The sequence below is a fragment of the Trifolium pratense genome, linkage group LG7 (genome assembly GCF_020283565.1).
Source record: "Trifolium pratense cultivar HEN17-A07 linkage group LG7, ARS_RC_1.1, whole genome shotgun sequence".
Classification (NCBI taxonomy): domain Eukaryota; kingdom Viridiplantae; phylum Streptophyta; class Magnoliopsida; order Fabales; family Fabaceae; genus Trifolium; species Trifolium pratense.
The window spans coordinates 12,633,337-12,656,019 of NC_060065.1; the positions used below are offsets into that span (position 1 = coordinate 12,633,337).

The following is a 22,683-nucleotide window of genomic DNA, read 5'->3' on the forward strand; positions in this document are numbered from 1 at the left end:
CTTTTATATATATTTTTAATAGTACTTTGTATTTTACTATCATCATCATTCTTTGGTTTGACATCGGACTGATTGGCTTGAAAGAGTCGTTGATTGCTTGTTGCTATCAAGAACATGGACTCATGCTAGCATGTGTTCATTTATGGGAGAACCTAAGAATTGTCTGAGTTTGCTTACTACAGTACATGAGAAATCTTTGACCTTGTGTGCGTCAATTATAATAGCATGCCAATATATAAGGTCGTAAGCAGTTCAGAAAAACCCGATCAAACCAAATGAAACTGAAAATTAATTGATATAGTTTGGTTCTCAATTTTTAATTTTAAAAATCATTGAACAGATGAACAAAAACAAACCTCTTACTAATTTTTTTTTGTCCCGTAAATTTAACTCAGTTAGTAAAGACATTGCATTATATGTAGGGAGCCGAGGTTCGAACTCGATCATCTCGCTTGTTACCTTATTGGTGAAATTTCTAATTTTAACCATTAAACTATTTGCCAATTTTTTTTCTTCAAATAACTAAACATTTTTGACCCTTCAAATAACTAAACTTAAAAACTCATAATTTTATTAAAAAATAAAAAAACCGACAACAAATAGTTCACCTTTAGAACCAAAAAAAAAAAAACAAAAAGTTTACCGTAATCCGAGCCACATAGGATCCCGACACCTGAGAAGAGAGAGCGACATCAGCTCGCATGTCTGTTTCAAATCCCGAAATTGGACTCATTTGTCCCTCCAAATGTACACAAAACGACAAAACTAGCCCTCTCCATCTCACAGATTTCAGTTGTTGACGTGTCATTACCGGCAGAACAAAAAAAAAAAAATCAGTTACGTAGCTTGCTCTTTCGCTTTCCTCCCTCTCAGAACAGAGCCTCGTGTCAACATTCTCCACAAAAACTCTTCCAATTCATGCTAAAAAAAAAAAAAAATCAAAATCAAAACCAAAGGCATTGTCTCTCTCAACAACAAAATCTTGCAAACGCAACCTCTCATTTCTACAAATTCCCTTCAACGCGGTTTCAACGACCCTAATTTCTTCAAAAATGGTTAACATTTTCACAATTTCTGTTGATTTGTTTCAATGTCGGAGATTCTGATTCCTTCTGTATTGTTGTAACCCACATTTGCAGCGTTTGAGGCGTTTCAGTTAAGAGAATTTGAAGATTCTTGTAGAGTTGGAGGTACACGCGCGTTTCTAGGGTTTGTTTTGAGCTGAATGTGTTTCGTTGAAGAAATTTTCTCTGCGGTTTTATTAAGCTAGAGGTTTTGTTGAGCTGAATGTGTTTTTCTGAGGCAATTTTTTTCTTTCTGTGTAATGTGTTTTTCTTAGCTATGGGGTAGATAGTGGAGCTTTTGTTTTGATCAATTTGCGAGTGCTGAATTGGTTTTGTGAGTTTTTTTTTATGGGGAAGGGTTTGACATTGCTTTATGGTATCTGTTTTGTTATGGTTTGTTGTTCAAATGGGTGTTGGGTCCATTTACGTCAAGCATTTTTTATTGCAACTTGAATGGCTGATCTTCACAAAACTGGTGTCGGCGACAGTAGGGATATCGAGCAGGTTCGACTAATTTTGCTTTCTTTATTTCTTTTCTAGTTTAATGTAAAGATAGAAAATGTGACATTTGCGTTCTCTTTTTAGCTGCATTTGGATAAACAACTTAATTAAGTGCTTCTTAAATAAATGCTTATGTATTAGCTATTTCTCTAAGAGTGCTTCTTAATTAAGTTGTTTACTTCAGTTCTTTGATCAAATTGTTATTTTATACTAAGTTGTAAGGTGTTCCCATAAGTTATCTACTTATTGAAATAAGTTGAAAACAACTCATTAATATTTTTTGAACAAAAACAACTCATTAATATGTCATAAGCCTTTTCAAATACTTAAACAAATGGTTATGAGATGAGATAAGTCGTAAATAAGTTGGAAACAACTTACAAATATGTCATATGCTATTTTCATTGTTTAATTAATATACTTTGATTTAATATGAACGATAGGTCTTCCCCCATGCTTTGTGGTTTTGTACTCATAGAATCATCTTATGCAAAGTACTCAACTTTTTATCTTCCCTTACAGGCAATTACATCTCTTAAGAAAGGTTCTTATCTACTAAAGTATGGACGAAGAGGGAGGCCAAAGTTTTGTCCTTTTAAGCTTTCCAATGTAAGGTTCTGGGTTGTTTCTTCTCCTAAAACTTTGTATTAGCTAGCCTATCAAATGATACGAAGCTACCTTTTCCTTTTTTGATGATTTTTTTTATCTAATCCCTTGATTTTTTGAAACATATTTGATAAGATATTGACAACATTAACGGAATGGAAAATGATGTACACACAACAACAATTAGTTTCTTCATTTTCTAGTCCCATCACGTGTGTTCCCACTTCATGCAAGATATGAATCATTTAATTGTTTTGCTATCCCTTTTCTTAGAAGCCTGAAATTAGACGCCAAAGTCATTGACCAATAGTTGCAGTTTGAAAGTTTCATACAGTTAGTAGCTTACTATCTTATCATCATAAATATAGGTAGACTTTTAACTACCACATTGATGATTTGACTAAGCATAAAAACAGGTGCTTACTTGCATTCTAAATCCTTCCTTATCTTAGGAAACTATTTAAATTTGGATTGGGACTAACTGAACCCTTACAAAACCAACTTGTAAGGCGAGGATTGTACCCTCTTATGAACACGTGTTTAGGCCTTATCTCATCCGGGACTCTTAATTCTTAACACATCACTCTCACGCCCAAGACTAGACATCTGGAGCATGACCCGAGTGGCCTGTTAGTGGTGACCTGATAGCAGGTGCTCCTACGGATCTTGGATAGGCTTTGAACCATATTAGAATTTGGGTCTAATTCAACCCTTACAAAACCGGCTTGTATGGTGAAAATTTCCCCATTTATAAACAAATGTTTACGCCTTATCTCATCCAATGTGGGACTCTTAACATAAACTATAATAGAAATGGTGACAATAAAAACATGATAATAGACTAGAATTGTAGTTAAATATATAATCAAGTAGTGAACAACGGATTCTAGAACAATTAAATTTTGTTTCAAGATAAATAGTACAATATTCTTAGGTGCAAATGGCCAAAGGCACGCAAAATCATGCTTCGGAAGAGGAAATTATCAAAACCATTTTCTTTAGTGCCATATGTCTGGTATTATATGTTATACTTATAGGTAATGTAAAGATCTTATATATTTATTTCTTGAGTGGTAAAATTTAAGTTGTGCTAGGAACACTTAAATGTGTTTATGTAATTGTTTCTGATTTGAGACAAACCATTCACTTGTCAGTTCTACATATATGAAACTTCATGTTTTTTGAATTAATTTAAAATCCACTTGAATGAGAAATATGGGCATATTATGTGCTGTTCTATTCAATACTTTTTGGTCATGTGTTCAGGATGAGTCGCTACTCATATGGTACTCTGACAAGGAAGAAAAACAAATTAAGCTCAGTACTGTTTCAAAGATCATTCCTGGGCAGCGAACTGTAAGTTTGTAAGAACCCCGGACACAGTTTTTCAGGCTAATACTATTTGCCTTTATTGTATAATGATCCTTGGTGCTATTTTTCCCCATTAGCTTACTGCTCCGTACTCATTATTTTGATTTGTTATAATCATCCAGGCAACATTTCAGCGGTATCCTCGACCTGAAAAGGAGTATCAGTCATTTTCTCTTATATACAACAATGATAGGTCCCTGGATTTGGTGCGTACACTTTCTGCTTAGTTGCTTTGCCAATTAAACCCACCAGTCCTTTATTGAATATTGTCTTAATTTTTTGTTCACTCATGGTCATCGTGGTAAAAAGCTAAGTCTGTCAGTTTTTAAATTGTGGACGAGTTAGATAGTAGATTTTGCAACTTTTAAGCTTCATGATCTAACTCCACTACTAATCTATGTATAGATATGCAAGGACAAAGAAGAAGCTGAGATCTGGTTTGCCGGTCTGAGATCATTAGTTACCCGAGGTAACTATCGCAAGTGGCGATTCGAACCAAGACCTGAAACTCTGTGTTCTGATAGTCCAAAGTCTAGCAGAAGATCCACTCCATCATTTCCACCATTTGTCTGTGACAATAACTTAATCTTCTTTTGTTTCATACAGCTCACATAAACTATTATACATTGAAATGTTACTATATTTTCACTCTTTATTTTTTAAAAAACAGGATCCTGGAGATATTGACAGAGTTTCTTTTCAAAATTCTTCGCCAAATAAATGGGTAAAGGCTTTCTCTGAAATAATTTCATACACTGCACCTAGCAAGAGCTCCAGTCAAGCCGAATCAATTACCAATTCCTCTATTTCCTCCTCCGGGTCTGTGGATAACTCGAGCAATCGAAATTCTGCATCTGAGGCAATTCGAATCAGTTTATCCAGTGCTGTAAGTTCATCCAGCCAGGGTTCTTGTCATGAAGATATTGATGCTTTAGGAGATGTTTTTATTTGGGGAGAAGGTATCAATGATGGAATTCTTGGTGGTGGCCTGCATAGGGTTGGAAACTTATCTATTTCAGAGATGGATGCATTCCTTCCCAAGGCACTGGAATCAAAAGTGGTTCTAGATGTTCATAGTATTGGTTGTGGCTATAAACATGCTGTTCTAGTTACCAAGCAGGGAGAAATATTTAGCTGGGGCGAGGAGTCAGGAGGCAGGCTTGGACATGGTGCAGAAGTGGATGTTTTTCACCCTAAGCACATTGATAGTCTTAATGGCACGAACATTGAGTTAGTAGCATGTGGAGAATATCATACTTGCGCTGTTACTTGTTCTGGGGATCTTTATACCTGGGGTGATGGTATGCACAATTCTGGGTTACTTGGGCATGGAAATGAAGTTAGTCAATGGATTCCTAAGAAAGTAAGTGGTGCATTGGAAGGATTACGTGTATCATATGTGTCCTGCGGACCTTGGCACACAGCTATTGTTACATCAGCCGGGCAGTTGTTTACCTTTGGTGATGGAACTTTTGGTGCCTTAGGCCATGGAGATCATAGCAGCTCAAATATTCCCCGGGAAGTAGAAACTTTGAAAGGGTTGAGAACAACTAGGGTTTCATGTGGTGTTTGGCACACTGCTGCAGTTGTTGAGGTGATAAATGAATCCGTGGATTCTTCTACGCAGTCATCTATTGGAAGACTGTTCACCTGGGGTGATGGGGATAAAGGCCAACTTGGATATGTTGATATGAAACCTAGACTGGTTCCTTTGTGTGTAATTGCACTGGCTAATGAAGACATTTGTCGTGTAGCTTGTGGCCACAGTCTTACAGCTGCATTGTCAATGTCGGGACATGTATATACAATGGGCAGTACAGCTTACGGACAACTTGGTTGTCCTGCAGCAAGTGGGAAGGTCCCTACACGTGTTGAAGATAAAATTGCTGACAGTTTCATAGAAGATATTGCCTGTGGTTCGTATCATGTTGCAGTCCTGACTTCCAAGTCAGAGGTTTACACATGGGGAAAAGGTTTAAATGGGCAATTAGGTCATGGTGACAACGGTCACAGGAATAAACCCACACTTGTCGAGTTTTTAAAAGATAAGCAAGTGAAGAGTGTGTTTTGTGGTTCAAACTTTACTGCTGTTGTTTGCCTTCATAAATGGATACCGAGTATTAATCATTCAGCATGTTCAGGCTGTCATAATCCTTTTAATTTCAGAAGAAAACGTCATAATTGTTACAACTGTGGACTTGTTTTTTGCAAATCATGCACTAGCAAGAAATCTATGAAGGCTTCCCTTGCTCCAAGTTCCAACAAGACATATCGTGTTTGTGATGACTGTTATTATAGACTTAGGAAAGCTGCTGAATCAGTATCCTCGCAAACACCTAGCTGGAGAAGTGTCAGTTTGCATGACAATAAGGCCGCTAAAATACAGGGATCACTATTAAGACTTTCATCGTTTGGTTCTGTTGTTCAATCAGAAAGCAGTCATTCAAAGCTTCCAGATTCTCACGATAGCCATATTTTTCCAGCTTTTAATGGAAAACTACAGCTGGGGGGTTTTGTTATTTCAAAATCATCAAACTCTCTTTCTGGGGAATCGAGGAAATATGTGTCTGTTTCTGAGCTTGCTACAAGAATTTCTTGTCAGTCAACCTCTCCAGTTTCATCAAAGTCAAGCCCACGGCAATCTTGTGAAGATATTATACATGATGATTTAAAACACAGAAATGATATTCTAAGTCATGAAGTTATAAGTTTAAAAGCACAGGTAAGCCTGATCAAATTTATCTAATTTATTATTTTTTATGCATATCCTTCTATATAACTGATTATTTTTTTTTTTTTTTTTTATTTTTCGGTATAGATATAACTGATTAATTAATCCTTATACTATGATACCTATGTTCTGTCTTAGCGACCAACCTTGTCTTCTAATGATGAATTTGGTATTTCTGCTTCATGGTGATGTTCTTTCCCAGCTGAACTGTTTGAAGGGGGATTTTCATGCCATGTGCATGTACTCTAGATGGTCATTATTGATCTGTTCTTTCCTACCTGACCTTTTTGGGTTAAAGTGTTTTATGGGTTTGGGTTTAGAAGAAATTCTGGATTTGATTTAATTTTCTGGGTTTAGGTGAAATTCTGGATTTTGTGGATGAATTTATGAATATGATGATGAAGATGAAGAAGGGGAGGAAAGAAGATGAAGAAAAGTAATAAAATTAGATGTTTGCGGTTCATTACAAGATCCAATGGTTTATATTTTGACAAAAAGATCAAATGGTTTAAATTTAAAAAATTATTGAGGTCTATGGTGGACCATTTACAATGTTGTTTCACCTGACACATTTTGGGTTAAAAAATTAACGGAAGGGACTATTTTGACTGACAGAGACATAGTTTTTTTTTTTTTTTGAATGGCTGACGGAGACATAGTTAAGGGACTTGAGTGGAACAAAAATAACTTAAGTGGGACTCTATTCTAGAAACATGTATATTATGCAGTCTTTTGGGTATACATTTTGGAGATGTATTAGATTTTTATTCGAGACGCTATACTTCTGCCATAGGCTGCAAAATAATTTATAATGCATAGTTTTTACATGCCACCATGAATAGCCACTATCTAATCTATTTATAACTTTGTTATTGGCGCCGTTTGCATCATTTGCTTGCATATTGACCTACTAGCTTGTATTCAAATCTCAGGCTTGAGTATAGTCTTGTATAATAATTGAACTAGACAACTATCAAATCGTTGAGTTAACATTAATATGGATTTCAACTTTCTAATATCATTTGGGTTATTTATTTATTTATGAACTCTATATGTTGAAAAGGCTTCAAGTATTTCATCTCAAATTGATCAAACATACATGGTAGTAGGTTGAGGATCTTACTCGGAAGTCAAAAAGTCTTGAGTCTGAACTGGAGAGAACATCAAAGCAATTGAAGGAAGTGACTGCAGTAGCTGCAGATGAAGCTGGAAAGTGTAAATCTGCAAAAGAAGTTATAAAGTCATTGACAGCTCAGGTTGCGTATTCTTCTATTGATATGATTTTTTTTCTTTCCATTTCTAACTTTCGAACTAAAAGATAATTTTATCGTGCGACTATAAGATTGGTGATGTTGTAAAGGACAGAGTGCTGGGCAGTACGAGAATAAAGTTAATGTGACACATGAGAAATTGTGCTTGATGTGTAGAAATGCTAGACAATATAGGATTAGGAATGATGACATGAGAGTATTGGGATAACCAATGTTTTAAAAACCGGACCAGAAGTTGAAACGGTGTGACCTCCGGGTCATGGTTCAACCGGTTGGACCAGTTTAACCGCTATTGAACTGGATACTAAATAAATTATACATTTTATTAAGTATATATTCTAACCAAATACCATTATTTTACCATGCTTTTATGGGCTCAATCCCTTTTTTTTTTATCAATTTATTTAGAGCCCAATATGTCCTTTTGGGCTGAGATATGGACTTAGAGTCCAATACTTCAATTCATTTAGAGCCCAATATATTTTTTTATGTTAACCCGTTGTGCCTACATCTTCAATTTCTACTTCATTCTGCAAATCCAGCCGCCAGCCCATCACTCCATTGCAACTTTAATTTCTACTTATTCTTCATTGTGTTTGCCTTTTCCTCTTCTTTCTAAACTTTTTTAATTTTCATCACATATGCTTTGTTGTTATGATGTTACTAGTTATGAGAGAGTTAATTTTCATCACATCATGAGAAGCAATTCCGAAAAAGAAAAGATCCAAAGAAGAAAATGCAGGGAAGAGGATGGAATCGCACCAGAAATGCAGGAAAATAAGTTTCAATCGGTTTTTGAAAACCGTCCCCGGGTTTGACCAGTTTTCCTTGTTTTTCCCCAGTTCTACAGACTGCCTGTTTTTCTAAGTTGTCCGGACCAGTGCTAGGTCTGGTTCCCACTCGAACCGGCCGGCCTGGTTTTTAAAACAAGGGGGATAACTCCTATTGTAGAAAAGATGTCGAAGCTCGACTTGGATGGTTTGGGCATGTGTGGAGCAGTCTTGTAGATTTCATAGTAAGGAGAGTAAATTAGATGGTTGGTAGTGTTGGGTCACGAGGGGCAGCCGGGCGATCATCCACATTGGGTTTAAGAACAACTCTACAAGTGAGTTGGACACCACGCTCTTACCCAAAACCCTAAGGTGTTAGGTTTATGGGTCCTCTCACTTATAGCGTTCAACCTCCACTTTTCTAAGCAATGTGGGACTTAACTCACACTTGCCACAACAATCTCCCCCTCAAGTGTGAGTCCTTCAATTCATGCTCCCCCTCAAGCGGAAATTTTCTTTTCATCCTACACTTGTACCGCCGTTAGCCACACTACTCAACGGGACTCGCCGCCCATGGTAGTCAAAATCGCGATCCGACTCGTGAGATCGTGCGAGTTTGCGATCTTGATAGGCATGGGCGAGTTCGTGCATGGGAAGAATCGGAAATGGGTGGATGCGGCGGAATCGGAGTGCAAAACCGTGAAATCGGGTGAGATCGTCGCTCCTGTGCGCCTCCAGCAAGTTGCGAAGAAGACGACATTAACTGGGCACTCGGGTCGGGTACATGACCCGGTTTTGGAAAAACATTGAATTTGGGTAAAAAAAAAACCTAAAATATTAACGAAAGGCGTAAAAAAGGACTTTACTGTTCCGTTTTTTACTTTTCACAGGAGACCTTTTCTATTCTCACATTCACTACCAATTGATATTGATTAATACTAATTAATTGCCCATTAATATATTTTTCGTGAAAGGAACACAGACATTAAAAACGTGAACATATCCTATTATGAGAGACCCATTCCATTTATTCTACCATTTTCTTTATGTTGTGAATTTGAGTATTTAGGATGTTATTAGTTTTTTTTTTTTTTTTACTTATTTATCTTGTCTACAATTAGAGCTGTAAAAAGGGCCTTAAGGGGCCGGCCCTTTAAGGGGCGGACCCACTTATTCCTGATTATTAATTTTATTTAAATTTTAAACACAGTTTTTTTAGGGTGCCGATCGTGGACAGTGCTGATTGAAGAAAACGAGAATAAGTTCACGACACTAGAAAAATTGTTTAAAATTTAAATAAAATTAATAATCAGGAATAAGTGGGTCCGCCCCTTAAAGGGCCGGCCCCTTAAGGCCCTTTTTACAGCTCTATCTACAATATATATATAGGGACGGATCTAGGGGTGGCAAGCAGTGGCCAAGGCCCCCCCCCCTCATCCTTTCTTACATACATATATATGTTATATGTATTCAATTGAATCTCAACTCTAATACTACAAATATTTGGTATTAGTATATTATAAATTAAAAAATTCGGCTGAGAGGAAAGAACTAACTTTGTATACTTCAAATATTTTTTGACAGAGATTAATCGTTGTTAAATGGCGGTGGAAAATTCATATTTATACTATGGTAACAAAAAAAAATCATATCGATGATGTAAATAAAAATAATCTGTATAAATTCGTTAATTTTATTATTTTCCTATTTTTCGGCCCCCGGTATGATAAGTTTCTGGATTCGTCCCTATATATATATATATATATATATATATATATATATATATATATATATATATATATATGTTTGTGAAATTGGTAGGATCTTACGATCCGTGCTACGATCCTCCGATTTACGATCTTGTGACACCTTCCCGATCTTGCATAGGATCTCGGTTCTAACTACCTTGTCACCGCCTGACCACCTTTGTCAGGAAGACTTTCAATACAAGGAGCCGGTCGAACCCTTCGTCGAACCATCGACTTTGATACCACTGTTGGGTCACGAGAGAGTTGGACACCACACTCTTACCCAAAACCTTAAGGTGTTAGGTTTATGGGTTCTCTCACTTATAAAGTGTTCAACCTCCACTTTTCTAAACAATGTGGGACTTAGCTCACACTTGCCACAACAGGTAGCCCAACGGCTAGTCCCAATGGAAACATTATAGGAAAAACTATTAAGAAAGACTTAGAGGTTAATGGTTATGAACTATGAAGCACGAACTCCGACACAGACACGACGACACCGCTAATGTAAAAAATATAGGACACCGACACCGCTACATATTTATAAAAGATATAAATTGTGAATCAAAATATATACATGTAAATCTAAGTTGAGCAAGTTATTTCTTAAAAAAAGTTTTAAAACAAGTTATAATAATATTTTACATTTATTTATTCATATACTATCGAAAAAACTAAAAATATTGTAATCAAAATGTAATGTCTTTAATCCCTGATTGATCAATATTGTTATTTTGACACATCTTTAACTCTTGTAGATATGTCTGATATGTGCATAAAGAGAGTATAAGTAAAGAAAAAAAAACAATTTTTTTTGGACACTTGTCCGACATGTGTCATGTCAGTGTCTTACAGGTATCGAACACCGATCAAAATTGACTTTGACACATCTAATCATATAGGTGTCCGTGCTTCATAGGTTATGAATAATATACAACTACTAATGTGTATATATGGATTAATGGGCCGAATACAGACAACTAATTAAAATAAAACATTGCTTCTAATAACAAAAGATTACTCCTAATAATAAAAGATTCACTATTTATTTACAATAATCCCCCTCAAGCTGGTGAATGAATATCTATCATTCCCAACTTGGAAGCAATTCTTTCAATGTTATTGCTGTTCAGCCCTTTAGTTAGAAGATTTGCTAGGTTGCCTTGGGAAGAGACATATGAAGTGCAAATTAGATTACTATCTAATGTTTCTTTGATGAAGTGACTGTCAACTTCTATATGTTTGATCCTACTCCCTCCGGTCCTTAATATAATTGAGATTTTTACTTTTTAGATTCATTGAGAATCTAATGTATCTGGTCCATATTATAGATTAGATACATTAGATTCTTAATGAATCTAAAAAGTAAAGTCCATCTTATATTAAGGACCGGAGGGAGTATTATGCTGCATTGGATTATGAGCTATGCTAATAGTAGATTTATTATCACAATAGAGTCTTATTGGTTCCCACCTAAGAAAGGGCAATATCTTGTAGTTGATCTACTATCCACAATTGACCTTGCATTGTCAACATCCGTATATGCTTCAAGTCCCACACTTCCATTTCGTTTGAAGCTCAAGCCTACCATAACTTAAAATCAATTTTCCAAACCAAACTCTTGGTGATTGTTTTAGCCCATATAAAGCCTTTTTTTAACTTTCACACAATGTTGGCAACAATATCTTCACGGTATTCAGGGTGTACATCCATGTAGATCTCTTTTTCAAGTTCTCCTTGAAGATAATATCACCCTGACGGTATTCATTTTTCAACTGTAGAAAATGTCTCTGAGTAATCTACTTCATAGGCTGAGTGAACCCTTTGGCTACCAATCTTGCCTTGTACCTCTCAATAGATCGATCAACCTTCTATTTTACGGTGTATACCCATTTGCATCCTACAAGTTTCTTTCCATTTGGTAGAGAAACCAATTTTCAAGTTTTGTTTTTATCAAGTGCCTGCATTTCCAAATCCATGGCTTGTTTCAATTTCCTGTCAAACAATGCCTCATAAGGATGTAGGTATTGTGGTAGTGTTTAGACTTGTGAGAAAGGCATTATGGGTAGGTGATAAGTGTTCAAAGCGTAGGTAGTTGCATAGAGGGTAAAGTGGATTGTTAATACATGTTCTTTTTGACTGAACGAATTAAGACCGTGATTAAAGTAATATTTGACATTATCAGATCTGATCCGCTTAATGGGTTGGATGGGTAGCTCAACTGGTTAAGCTAGTTGAGCTAAGGGTTAATGAGTTGGATGGAGGTCCAGGGTTTAAGTTCTGGCAAGGAGAAAAACTAACATTGTAATATACTAACAACTAACAATTTGGCATTCAAAAAAAAAAAATATTGAAGAAAAATTGGAGAAACATAGAACTAACATCAGATTTTTGTTTAAGATGGTATTAAAGCTTCCTTCAAGATCCGTTGGGCTACTGACTGTCAAGTTTCTGCTATCAGGACACCCACCATTTATATCCATCCACCAAGCCCAATATTGTTGGGTTTGAGGGGGTTTGTTAAGAGTTCCACATTGGATGAGAGATGGCTTGGAGATATGTATATAAGTAGGGGTAATCGTCACTTTAGAAGCCGATTTTATAGGGTTGAGTTAAGCCGCTTTAGAAGCCGGTTTTTTGTGTTAAGGGTTTATAAGTAGCGGTAATCCTCGTTCATCCGGTAAAATGTGCTTGCAGGTGAAGTTCTAAGTGGGATTGTGCATGCAGGTGCTGTGCCAACCTCTGCGTAAGGGGGTTTGCTGAAACGGGCCTGGTTTACACCAAATAAACATTTTCTAAGACTGAAACATCAAGGAATTCAAATTATTATTATTAGGGGAAATAGTCATTTTAGTCCCTCAATGTGCAATTTGCTGTCATTTTGGTCCCTCACTGAGGAACCACTATTGAATAGTCCCTGAATCTGCATTTCGTTAGTCAGTTTGGTCCCTGCTGTTAAGTTTGCCGTTATTATTTATTTTTTTCTCCTTGTCATGTTCCAAAATTTCCTACCTTCATTTTTTTATTTCCCCCCATACAAATCGAAATACACCACCAAAACTCGAGTTTAGTGTTGTCATTGCTAACAAATGTGTAATAATAATAATTGTTAAAAACATTATGTTTACTTGTTAAAGCATTAACAGAATTGATTTTGCCTACTAAATAAAAGTTTTTAATGCTTTGTAACTGTGATATTATGTATCTATAATTATATTGCTTTTAAGATGTCGCTATGAAGGGATCCTGGTCTAGATAATTGCTAAATTGTGTTACAGTTGAAAGAAATGATGCAAAGATTACCAGAAGGACATAATGCCGACTCAAGCACAGATTCCTATGTTGAAACCAGTAATAGGATTGTTGATCAATCCTTAGATGAGAGTCATTTAACAAACATTATCACTGCCAAAAATGAACGCAGTAGCGACACAGAAAATATGGTATTTCCTAATGGTACCACAACACAAAGTGGAAAGGCAGAATTGGTGGTGCAAGATGAACCAGGTGTGTACGTAAGTTTGTCCTCCCTTCCAGGTGGTGGTAATGAACTTAAGCGTGTTCGCTTCAGGTATTTATCCTTTGCTACCCTCTAATTTGTTTAATATGTCAAAAATTTATCACATTCTTTCTGACAATAGATTTACGACAATATAATTTACTCCTTGTCATCAAAGCATAAAAACTATTGCAGAATAGTTTTTGACAGAATCTCCACTTTGACGAGAAGGGTTTCCTTTTTTTGAAATTTAAAATTTTACCACTACCTTCAACTACAAGCACTACTTGAAATATAATATAAAACCATTAGTGTGTTTTTACTTAATTATTAGTGCTTGTAGGATAATTGATTCATGACATGGTATTTGAACCTCCATGACTTAGTGGTCCAGGGTTTGTTTGTCGCCACCTCGTTATTCTAATAAAAAATTTACTTTTAGTACAAGGTAGGTTGGCTTGTGCATTGTTCTCACTCAAGCCTAAATGGTTCTTGCGTGAAGGGCGTGTTAAAAATACAATACACAATTATTCATGTGTAACTTAGAGCCTTTTGATTTTAGATTAATGTTACCTGATTGCATGTGCCGAGGAACTTTTGTCAGAGGGTTTCATTCCTCCAAACTGTAAATTGAGAAACAAATAGGCTTTTCTGTTTTGTACAGTTGGTCCATGACAATTTATATTGGGATGGCGATCAAATTTTTCATATTACTTCCAAGTTCCAACCTCCACGTATCTCATGCCATTCTCTTTAAACCATTTTTATCTGTTATTAATGCCTTACCGAATCTAAAATTGCTTATGTTAATATAGAATAGATTAGCAGACCTGAATTTCATATATTTCCCTCTTAAACTTGTCACTCCCGGAAAACATGTTGAAATACAATCAGAGCAGGTTGACGTGGGGGAATGCTCTACGTTGGGCTAGATAGAGCTGAGGTCACATAATATTCAATTACGAAGATTCATAAGAAGACTGTGAAACTTGCATGGTTATCTCAAAAATTTGGCACGTTGTTCCAATAAAAATTTTAAACGTAACAAGACAAGCGTCAACACTGTCTTTATTACTGGAGTAGCCGGAGCTTGCCCATTTTAGTTCATTTTAAACATAACAAGACAAGTTGTCAACACTCTATCATTAGAGTAGCCTGAGCTTGCCTTTTTTTACTGTAATATTGTTATGATGTTATTGTACAGCCATAAGACCGGCAATGTTGTATGGGACGGAGTCGGAGTGTTGGGCAGTAAAGAACCAACACGAATATAAAATCAACATCGAGGAGATGAGGATGTTCTATTAGATCTATGGTAAGAGTAGACATGACAGAATTAGAAATGACAATATTAGATGATTTGGAGTAGCACCTATCGTAGAAAAGATGGTGGAAACTCGGCTTAGGTGGTTTGGGCATGTAGAGAGAAAACCTGTAGATTTGTAGTAAGGAAAGTAGATCAGATGGAGGGTAGTCAAATCACTAAAGGCAAATGAAGAAGGCCTAGAAAAACTACTCCCTCCGTATCATATTAGGTCCTATTTGAGTTTTGCACACTTCTTAAGATAATGATTGTGTTGATATCAATGATAAAATAAGTTTAATTTTACTTAAATACCCTTTTTAGTAGTACTCCCTCCATTACACTTTATAAGCAAAAATGGATTTTTTAGGTTCATTGTATATTTAATGTATCTGGTCCATAATATTGACCAGATACATTAAATATACAATGAACCTAGAAAAGTGTATTTTTACTTATAAAGTGTCACGGAGGGAGTAGTTAGTGAAATAGTTAGATGTGTTGAAATGCAATAAATAAGGGTATGTTGGTGGAAAAAATTAATAAATGCTGCATTGATATAATAAAGGGGAAAATATTGAGACATTGCAAATTTACAAAGAGGACAGTTATAATGAGATGGGAGGGAGTATAAGAGAAACTATTAAGAAAAATTTGGAGATTAATGAGTTTGATATGGATATGATATATGATAGTACATTATGGTGTCATTTGAGATAAATTCTCTTCCAACCACCCGTGATTCTTTTTAACCCCCAAAATTCCAATTTTGCCCTTGCTGAAAAATTCGGTACGCAGAAACCAAATTTTTTGTAAGGAAAATTCAGGAAAAATTTGGTAAACAGAACCCAATTTTTTTTTCAAGGCAAAAAAAATTCGATAAACAGAAACCGAATTTTCTATAGAAGAGCAAAAACAGAAATCCAAGGGGTGAAAAAGAAACATGGGGTGGTAAGAGAATTTATCGTCATTTGATCCATGTAGCTGATCCCACTTAGTGGGATAAGGCTTAGTTGTTGTTCTTGTAATAATGTTACGATGGAATTATTTAATACTTTTATATTGAAGACTCTTAGTAGCACTAGTAGGGAAGGTAAATCAAACAATGATAGTCGAATAGTTATAGGTAGAAAGAGACGAGGAAAATCATATATATATATATATATATATATATATATAAGATGAAAATGTTCATTCAAGCCAAATTAACCTTTTTCTTTTAACTTTTGCCTCATTCAATTTGTTATTTTGGTTAGACCTCTGGTAAATGGTAATTTATAAATTAATTGATAATTCATGCTAAAATAGAAGATTCATAAGAAGACTGTTGATATCACCAAGTATCCTAAAACAAATGTTTTAGGATACTTACAATTAAAACTTTTACAATTATCCTAAAACAAATGTTTCGGAAAATATTGGCTATTAAAACTTAGATATCACCAAGTAGTTTTGTCAACCGGTGGGATAATTAAAACCCCTTACCCATCTACTGTTGATGAAGTATGAAGCTGCAGAATCGATCTAACGGCATATTTTTTAAATTTCATTTGTCAGTGTTATTTAACCCTTTGATTCCTAAGTGAGTGATAATAAGAACTAGCTGATTAGAAAACTATGTAGTTCCTTGCAATGGTGAAAAGTGTTAGTTCTTTATGCTTACATGCAGACACAACCTTTCTATTCGAGGAAAAAGTTTAATATGGCAATATGTTGAAATATATAATATTAATTTTGGATGTTTATATTTTCTTTATTCGTTATTCTTGTTTTCAGATTTCCTGAACATTTGTTCATTTTCAAAATTGTTTTTTTACAGTCGAAGGCATTTCACAGAAGAGGAAGCTGAAAAGTGGTGGGCCGAAAATGGTACTAAAGTATTGGAACGGCACAATATAGTTGCCTTGTAGAATGCAAGAGAACCTGTTTACTCGAATTAAAAAGTAAACCTTCTATTCTATCTGTGATTCCATGGGAACAGTAAAAAGAATTCCTTCTCTCCTCTTCCAAAATTCAGAAGGATCTTTTGTCCAAATTAGACAGATAACCAGAGTAGGAAGAAAACTTGTTAGTTCCAGCAAAAGTTCTAACCCCAACCCCAAAATCGAATAGAGGACTTTCTTGTACGCACTACTCACCGACGAGGGTTGTGCAATTCATTATTCATCTTGGTCTTTTTCTCAACCCCCTCATGTTACAACAGTCCTGTATGTTTAACTTGCAATTGGGGATTATTTTGTTCAGCTATTTTTTGTCTATTGTATAGCTACTTTCTCTTAGGGACCTAGTAAACTGATCTTAATGTTCTTTTCGTCAATGTGCTCATTCTATATCCAATTACTTAGCATGCACATTCTCTGCATTCTTCAGCTAAAAAAGTAATGCATAACTAAAACACAAGGAGGACTGTAATTATGCATCTAACTAAAATGGTGCACCGCAAGTGCAATCGGGAGAGGTTGTGTTGTTTTCGCCTATATATATATATATAGAGTCAGGATCCGTTGACACCAATTAGTTTGACACCAAATGTTACACCTCTCAATAACGTTTTAACCGATATAAATTTTATAAAATCCACCGTTGGATTGAAAGTTTACATCATATAGATCATTTGTGTAAAATTTCAAATAAATCCAAAATCATTTGATATGTTATTGAGATACATCAAAATTAACGGTTTTTGTATTTTTTTAAATGCCGTTAATATTTATGTGTCTCAATAGCATATCAAATGATTTTGGATTTGTCTGAAATTTTACACAAATGATCTATATGATGTAAACTTTCAATCCAACGGTGGATTTTATAAAATTTATATCGGTTAAAACGTTATTGAGAGGTGTAACATTTGGTGTCAAACTAGTTGGTGTCAACGGATCCTGACTCATATAATATATATATATATATATATATATATATATATATATATATATATATATATATATATATATATATATATATATATATATATATATAAACACACACACGCACTTGACAGGGGATTAAGTGTGCACATCTTCTATTCCAATCAATTTCATTTTAAAAATTTCCGAATTTATCATCAAAACAATATAATTACATCAAAGAATTTGAATTATTATCCAAACACACTAGAACTACCTTAAATCCATTAATGTCAACTTTTCAACTGTTGATTGCAACCAAACTATTCGTTAAACAATTCTCATATGATGACTCCTTTTTATCCGTTCGAAGTTATTGATACATTGCTTTAGACTATTCCAATTCAAGTGGCAAAATCGAAACATGAATCATATATTCTTTAAAAGTATATAATGGAAAATTCTTCCTGTTATTTGAAAAGGCATACCAAGTTTGAAATATTGTTTTCGTGTTCAAATTTTGGCCATCAAATATGGCACTTATTAGAAAGTTTATTCTTGTTAAATGTTTGGTATTTAGAATATGCAACGTGTTTGTCGCAATCACAAAGTAATTCTATTCCTTAACTTAAGCCGAGAACCTGGTTCGGATTGTGATGTGATTCTGGAATAATAACTTGCAACTTGGCTCAAGTTTATGGTGTGCAAGTTAGATAAGTTTTTCACTATTTAATGTGACATATATTGATTTTTCAAACAAGAGATATTGATTACTCAAGTGAGATGCAATGTGACGACATATGTTGATTTTTTTTGGGAATGGTAATGTAACATATTGATGACATTACCGGTTTATCGGATAACTATATTATGCATTCTAGTTTTATTGGTGATTGAAGACAACAAATATCAATCTAATTTCAAACTATTATAATTGGTCGTCAAATCTGTTTTTTTATTTGGGCACTTGATTAATATTTTTTTTCATGTTGCTTTTCGATTGCCCTATTTATAAATTGTTGTAGTTTTTTTTTACACATCTTATGTTAATGGAACTATTTAATTGATTATGTATATTTCATTTTTCCGTGTTAAAAAAAATTTATTTTGATAAACTAAAAAGGATAAGCATATTCAAGTATATGAATACTTGATAAGACTTATCAATGAATAACGGTACTTGAAGAAGATAAGTTTTTTTTCTTTTCTTTTTACTAATTGAAGAAAAGAAGTTGAATGCGGCGTCGTCGCCAAAATGATCACATGGCTCATATCAGATTGTACTTGATGATGATAAAATGAAGTATATATATTAAAAAGAAAAAAAAGTTAAACAATGCCCTAATACTAAGCATATTAATATAAAATTTTGTCTTAAAATTTAGTATTCAATACTTTTTATTACTAAACATATTTAATATCTTAAAAATGTAAAAAAATAATTTTATTAATAATTTTATTTTCTTTTTTTTATATGCTTAACAAATGACTCGTGGGTTCGTTTGGTTGAGCGAAAAGAAAGAAGAATGAAAAGAAATTACGGATTTCAACAGATGAATGTGGACTAACTTTTGTTAAAGTTCATTAATTGAAATTCGTAATTTTCTTTCCTTTCGCTTTCTTTCCGCTCAATCAAACGGAGTCGTAGATACCGTTTAATATAACCCTATAAAAAAGAGAAAGTAAAACAAAAGAGGTGAGCTGCGACGATGCCCCACCCTTGAATTCGTTGGAGTCAGCTGTGCAAGCGTGTCTTTCAACAATGTATGCTATTCCAAAATACCCTTCGATGACACTCTGTCAATGGTCCCCAACTATCTTTCTCAAATACTCCACTTCATTTTTATTTTCATGATGATATTTTGACTTTTAGGGATGGCAAAAAAACTCAAACTCATGAGACCCACCCGAATCCAAATTCAAGTCAACAGGCGAAATCTGATTTGACTGGGTTTGAGTTTGGGTTCGGGTGACACCCGATAATATGAGTGTGAGTTTGGTATCAGTCAAACCCACACCCGAAACTCATACACTCACTCGAAATATTTTATAATTACCTAATTATCCCCACAGTCTCCCTCAATTTCCTTGCAAGACCTTAAATTTTAGTTGTAATTTAATTTCTTGAAAGTCTATGTTGTAATTTCTTGAAAGTCTATGTTTGAATTTCCTTGGAAGACCTTAATTTTAGTTGTAATTTAATTCAAAGTCTATGTTGTAATTTAATTTCTTAAATTGCAAATTATTTTCAAATGTGCTGCGGGTTTGGGTGGAAAAAACCCGAACCCAATGGGTGTGGGCGTGGGTAATATTGTTTTGCCACCCGAACAGCCTTTGGGTTTGGGTTTGGGTGATGATTTCGGGTGTGGGTTTGGTAAGTGTCAAACCTGCACCCACGGGCGCCCGTTGTCATCCCTACTTTTATTTAAGGAAATAAGTAGAGTCTCCAGAGTTCGAACCCCTGCATAATATTATATATGCGATGTGGCTATCAATTGAGTTAAGATCATGAAGACGCACAACAACACATTTTAATAGCATATTGATATTTTATTTTATTTTTGCAATATATATATATATATATATATATATATATATATGGGGAGAGATTAAATTACACCGGGATAACATTTGCGTAATGTTACACCGATCAATAACACTTTAACAAATATATATATTTTACAAAATCCACCGTTAGATTGAAAGTTTATATTATATAGATCGTCTATGTTAAATTTTATAAAAATCTAAAATCGTTTGATATGTTATTGAGATCGATCAAAATTATTATTGAGCGGTGTTATATATATATATATATATATATATATATATATATATATATATATATATATATATATATATATATATATATATATATATATATATAATAAACTGTACCAAAAAAATATTCTCTATAATAATAATAAAGCAGTTACCTCCTTTTCTCTCGTTCTCTGCGCTGGCCCTAATTCATTTTCTCTTCGAGTCTCCTCCTCCTTCTTCCTTGAGTGGTGAGGGGTGATTTTAAGTCTTTTTTGACCTAAAATCACCCCCTCCGCATTTTATTTTCCTCCCATTTAATTTCAATAAGTGATTTTCACATAACCAAGTTTTTTAGTTTTTTCTTTTGTTGTGATTTTAGTCGTCAAAGTGCGGCAGTGTGTTGGTCGTCGTCCAATTGGTGCGGCGTTTTGGATTATCCGTCGTGTTACGGTGTTTGTTTAGTTCATATTGAAAGATCAACTTCAATCAATGCAGATTCAATCAATGATTTGGACGTAAACGTTGCAGATCCGGAAGCATGGACATTCTGGTGACTTTAAATTTATCATATTACTTGTAGGCATTTTGCTGTTGTATGCTATTAACTTGGATGTTGTGAGTTTGTTCGCAGATTCATCCTTTTTTATTTTTAGCGAAGTTGAATTTGTAAAAAAAATAATAATAATAAAGCAAATGCTAGTTATATGCTAACATGTGGTCTCTCTATGAAATTAAATTTAGTCATTTTTTATGGAACACAAATAATGGCTAGTCAAATCTTACTTCCTCTATTCTAACTATAAACATCTTTTGAAAAATTTAGTCATTTTTTATGGAACACAAATAATGGCTAGTCAAATCTTACTTCCTCTATTCTAACTATAAACATCTTTTGAAAAAAAATCGTGCTTAAATATAAATCTCTATATGGTTTATTAATTAGGTGCATTTTAATATTATTTTTATGCAGGTATCTCTTATTAATACTAATATTTCTTCTTAAAATATAAAAAATTGAAGTTACATATATTACTATACAAAGAGTAATTCTAGAAGATCAAAGAGTAAAATTTATGTTAAAAGTTAGAAGTACTCATAATATAGAATGGAGGGTTATATGTTGTGATATATTTTGAAATTGAATCTAGCTGGCAGTACACAAAAATATTGGGTCATGTCTGCATCAGAATCGACTTCGCCGATGATGCTTCTCTTCCATTCCGGTGAATGAGAGATGAGTTTTATACCTGCAAGTGCTCCGTTCAAGTTAGTAAGAGTGTGAAGCCGAGGTTTTAAGAGTGAAAATAATGTTGAGTCTAGAAAAACAGAGTGATAATAATGTATCTGGCCGCTTTGCATGTCTTGGGGTACTCCATAATTGGACCGTGCTCGGCGGCGGAGGAAATGAATCTCCTCAGCTATGTGGGAGGGCCTTAGACAGTTAGACTCGATCCACAACAAAAATAATGCATGACATTACCTGCTAAATAGTAAAATAGCATAATAATACATGACATTAAATACTAGTAAATAGCATAAAATATAAATATTTTAAATTTTTAGAATATTATTTCTTAAAGAAGTTTTTTTAATTTACGAATTCATAAAAAGTTAAATGAAGAATATATGGCTATTTTTATTTTTATTTTGAAGAATATATAGATAAATATCCCATCAATAAAATCAAACACAGCGTAAAAAGGAGGCTAACGAAAAGGAAGAGAGCCAGCCGAAAACGCAACAAGCGGAAATTCAAAGCGGAGAGCACAATATATGCTTTATTGACTTGGCCAATATGAATATCATTTCATTCAGCCGTGTTTGTTTAAGAGTTTAATTGTTGTGTATTCACATATATTTAATGATGCGTTGTCATATTATTTAATGAATGTGATACATCATGTGTTTTTAATTACCATACATGATGTGTCGGTATATTATTGGACGCATGTACAAAATAACTTTACACCGACAGTGCGTGCATATAAATGCGTGCATATAAATTAAATTCTTGTTCTAAACTAAAACTAGTACCCGTGCTATGTATGGAATTATTTTATTTTTTAAAATATTATTTATTTGTTCATTTTAAAATATTATTTGAATTATTTAGTTTAAGATTTTACGATAAAATTGAGATAATTTTTATATGATATAAGTTTAATGATGTTACACGGTAGCGCCAAATAAAGAGTATTTTTTGCTTCCCA

At 34.2% G+C, this 22,683-nt stretch overlaps 1 protein-coding gene across 3 annotated transcripts; it reads left to right on the forward strand.

Moving 5' to 3' along the window:
• Positions 1–768: 768 nt before the first annotated feature.
• On the forward strand, positions 769–17,252 carry LOC123897053 (PH, RCC1 and FYVE domains-containing protein 1-like). Of its 3 annotated transcripts, none has more exons than XM_045947550.1 (9): positions 769–1,568; positions 2,088–2,174; positions 3,438–3,527; positions 3,665–3,748; positions 3,948–4,137; positions 4,235–6,264; positions 7,383–7,529; positions 13,341–13,633; positions 16,684–17,252. In XM_045947550.1, the coding sequence occupies exons 1-9, from the start codon at positions 1,518–1,520 to the stop codon at positions 16,772–16,774; spliced, it is 3,063 nt and encodes a 1,020-aa protein (XP_045803506.1). In that variant the 5' UTR covers positions 769–1,517; the 3' UTR covers positions 16,775–17,252. The 3 variants fall into 3 exon arrangements, with proteins under 3 accessions (XP_045803506.1, XP_045803504.1, XP_045803505.1); XM_045947548.1 differs by having other exon boundaries at positions 797–1,568; positions 3,948–4,109; positions 4,213–6,264; positions 16,684–17,237; XM_045947549.1 differs by lacking the exons at positions 13,341–13,633; positions 16,684–17,252 and having other exon boundaries at positions 804–1,568; positions 3,948–4,109; positions 4,213–6,264; positions 7,380–7,397.
• The last annotated feature ends 5,431 nt before the right edge of the window (positions 17,253–22,683 follow it).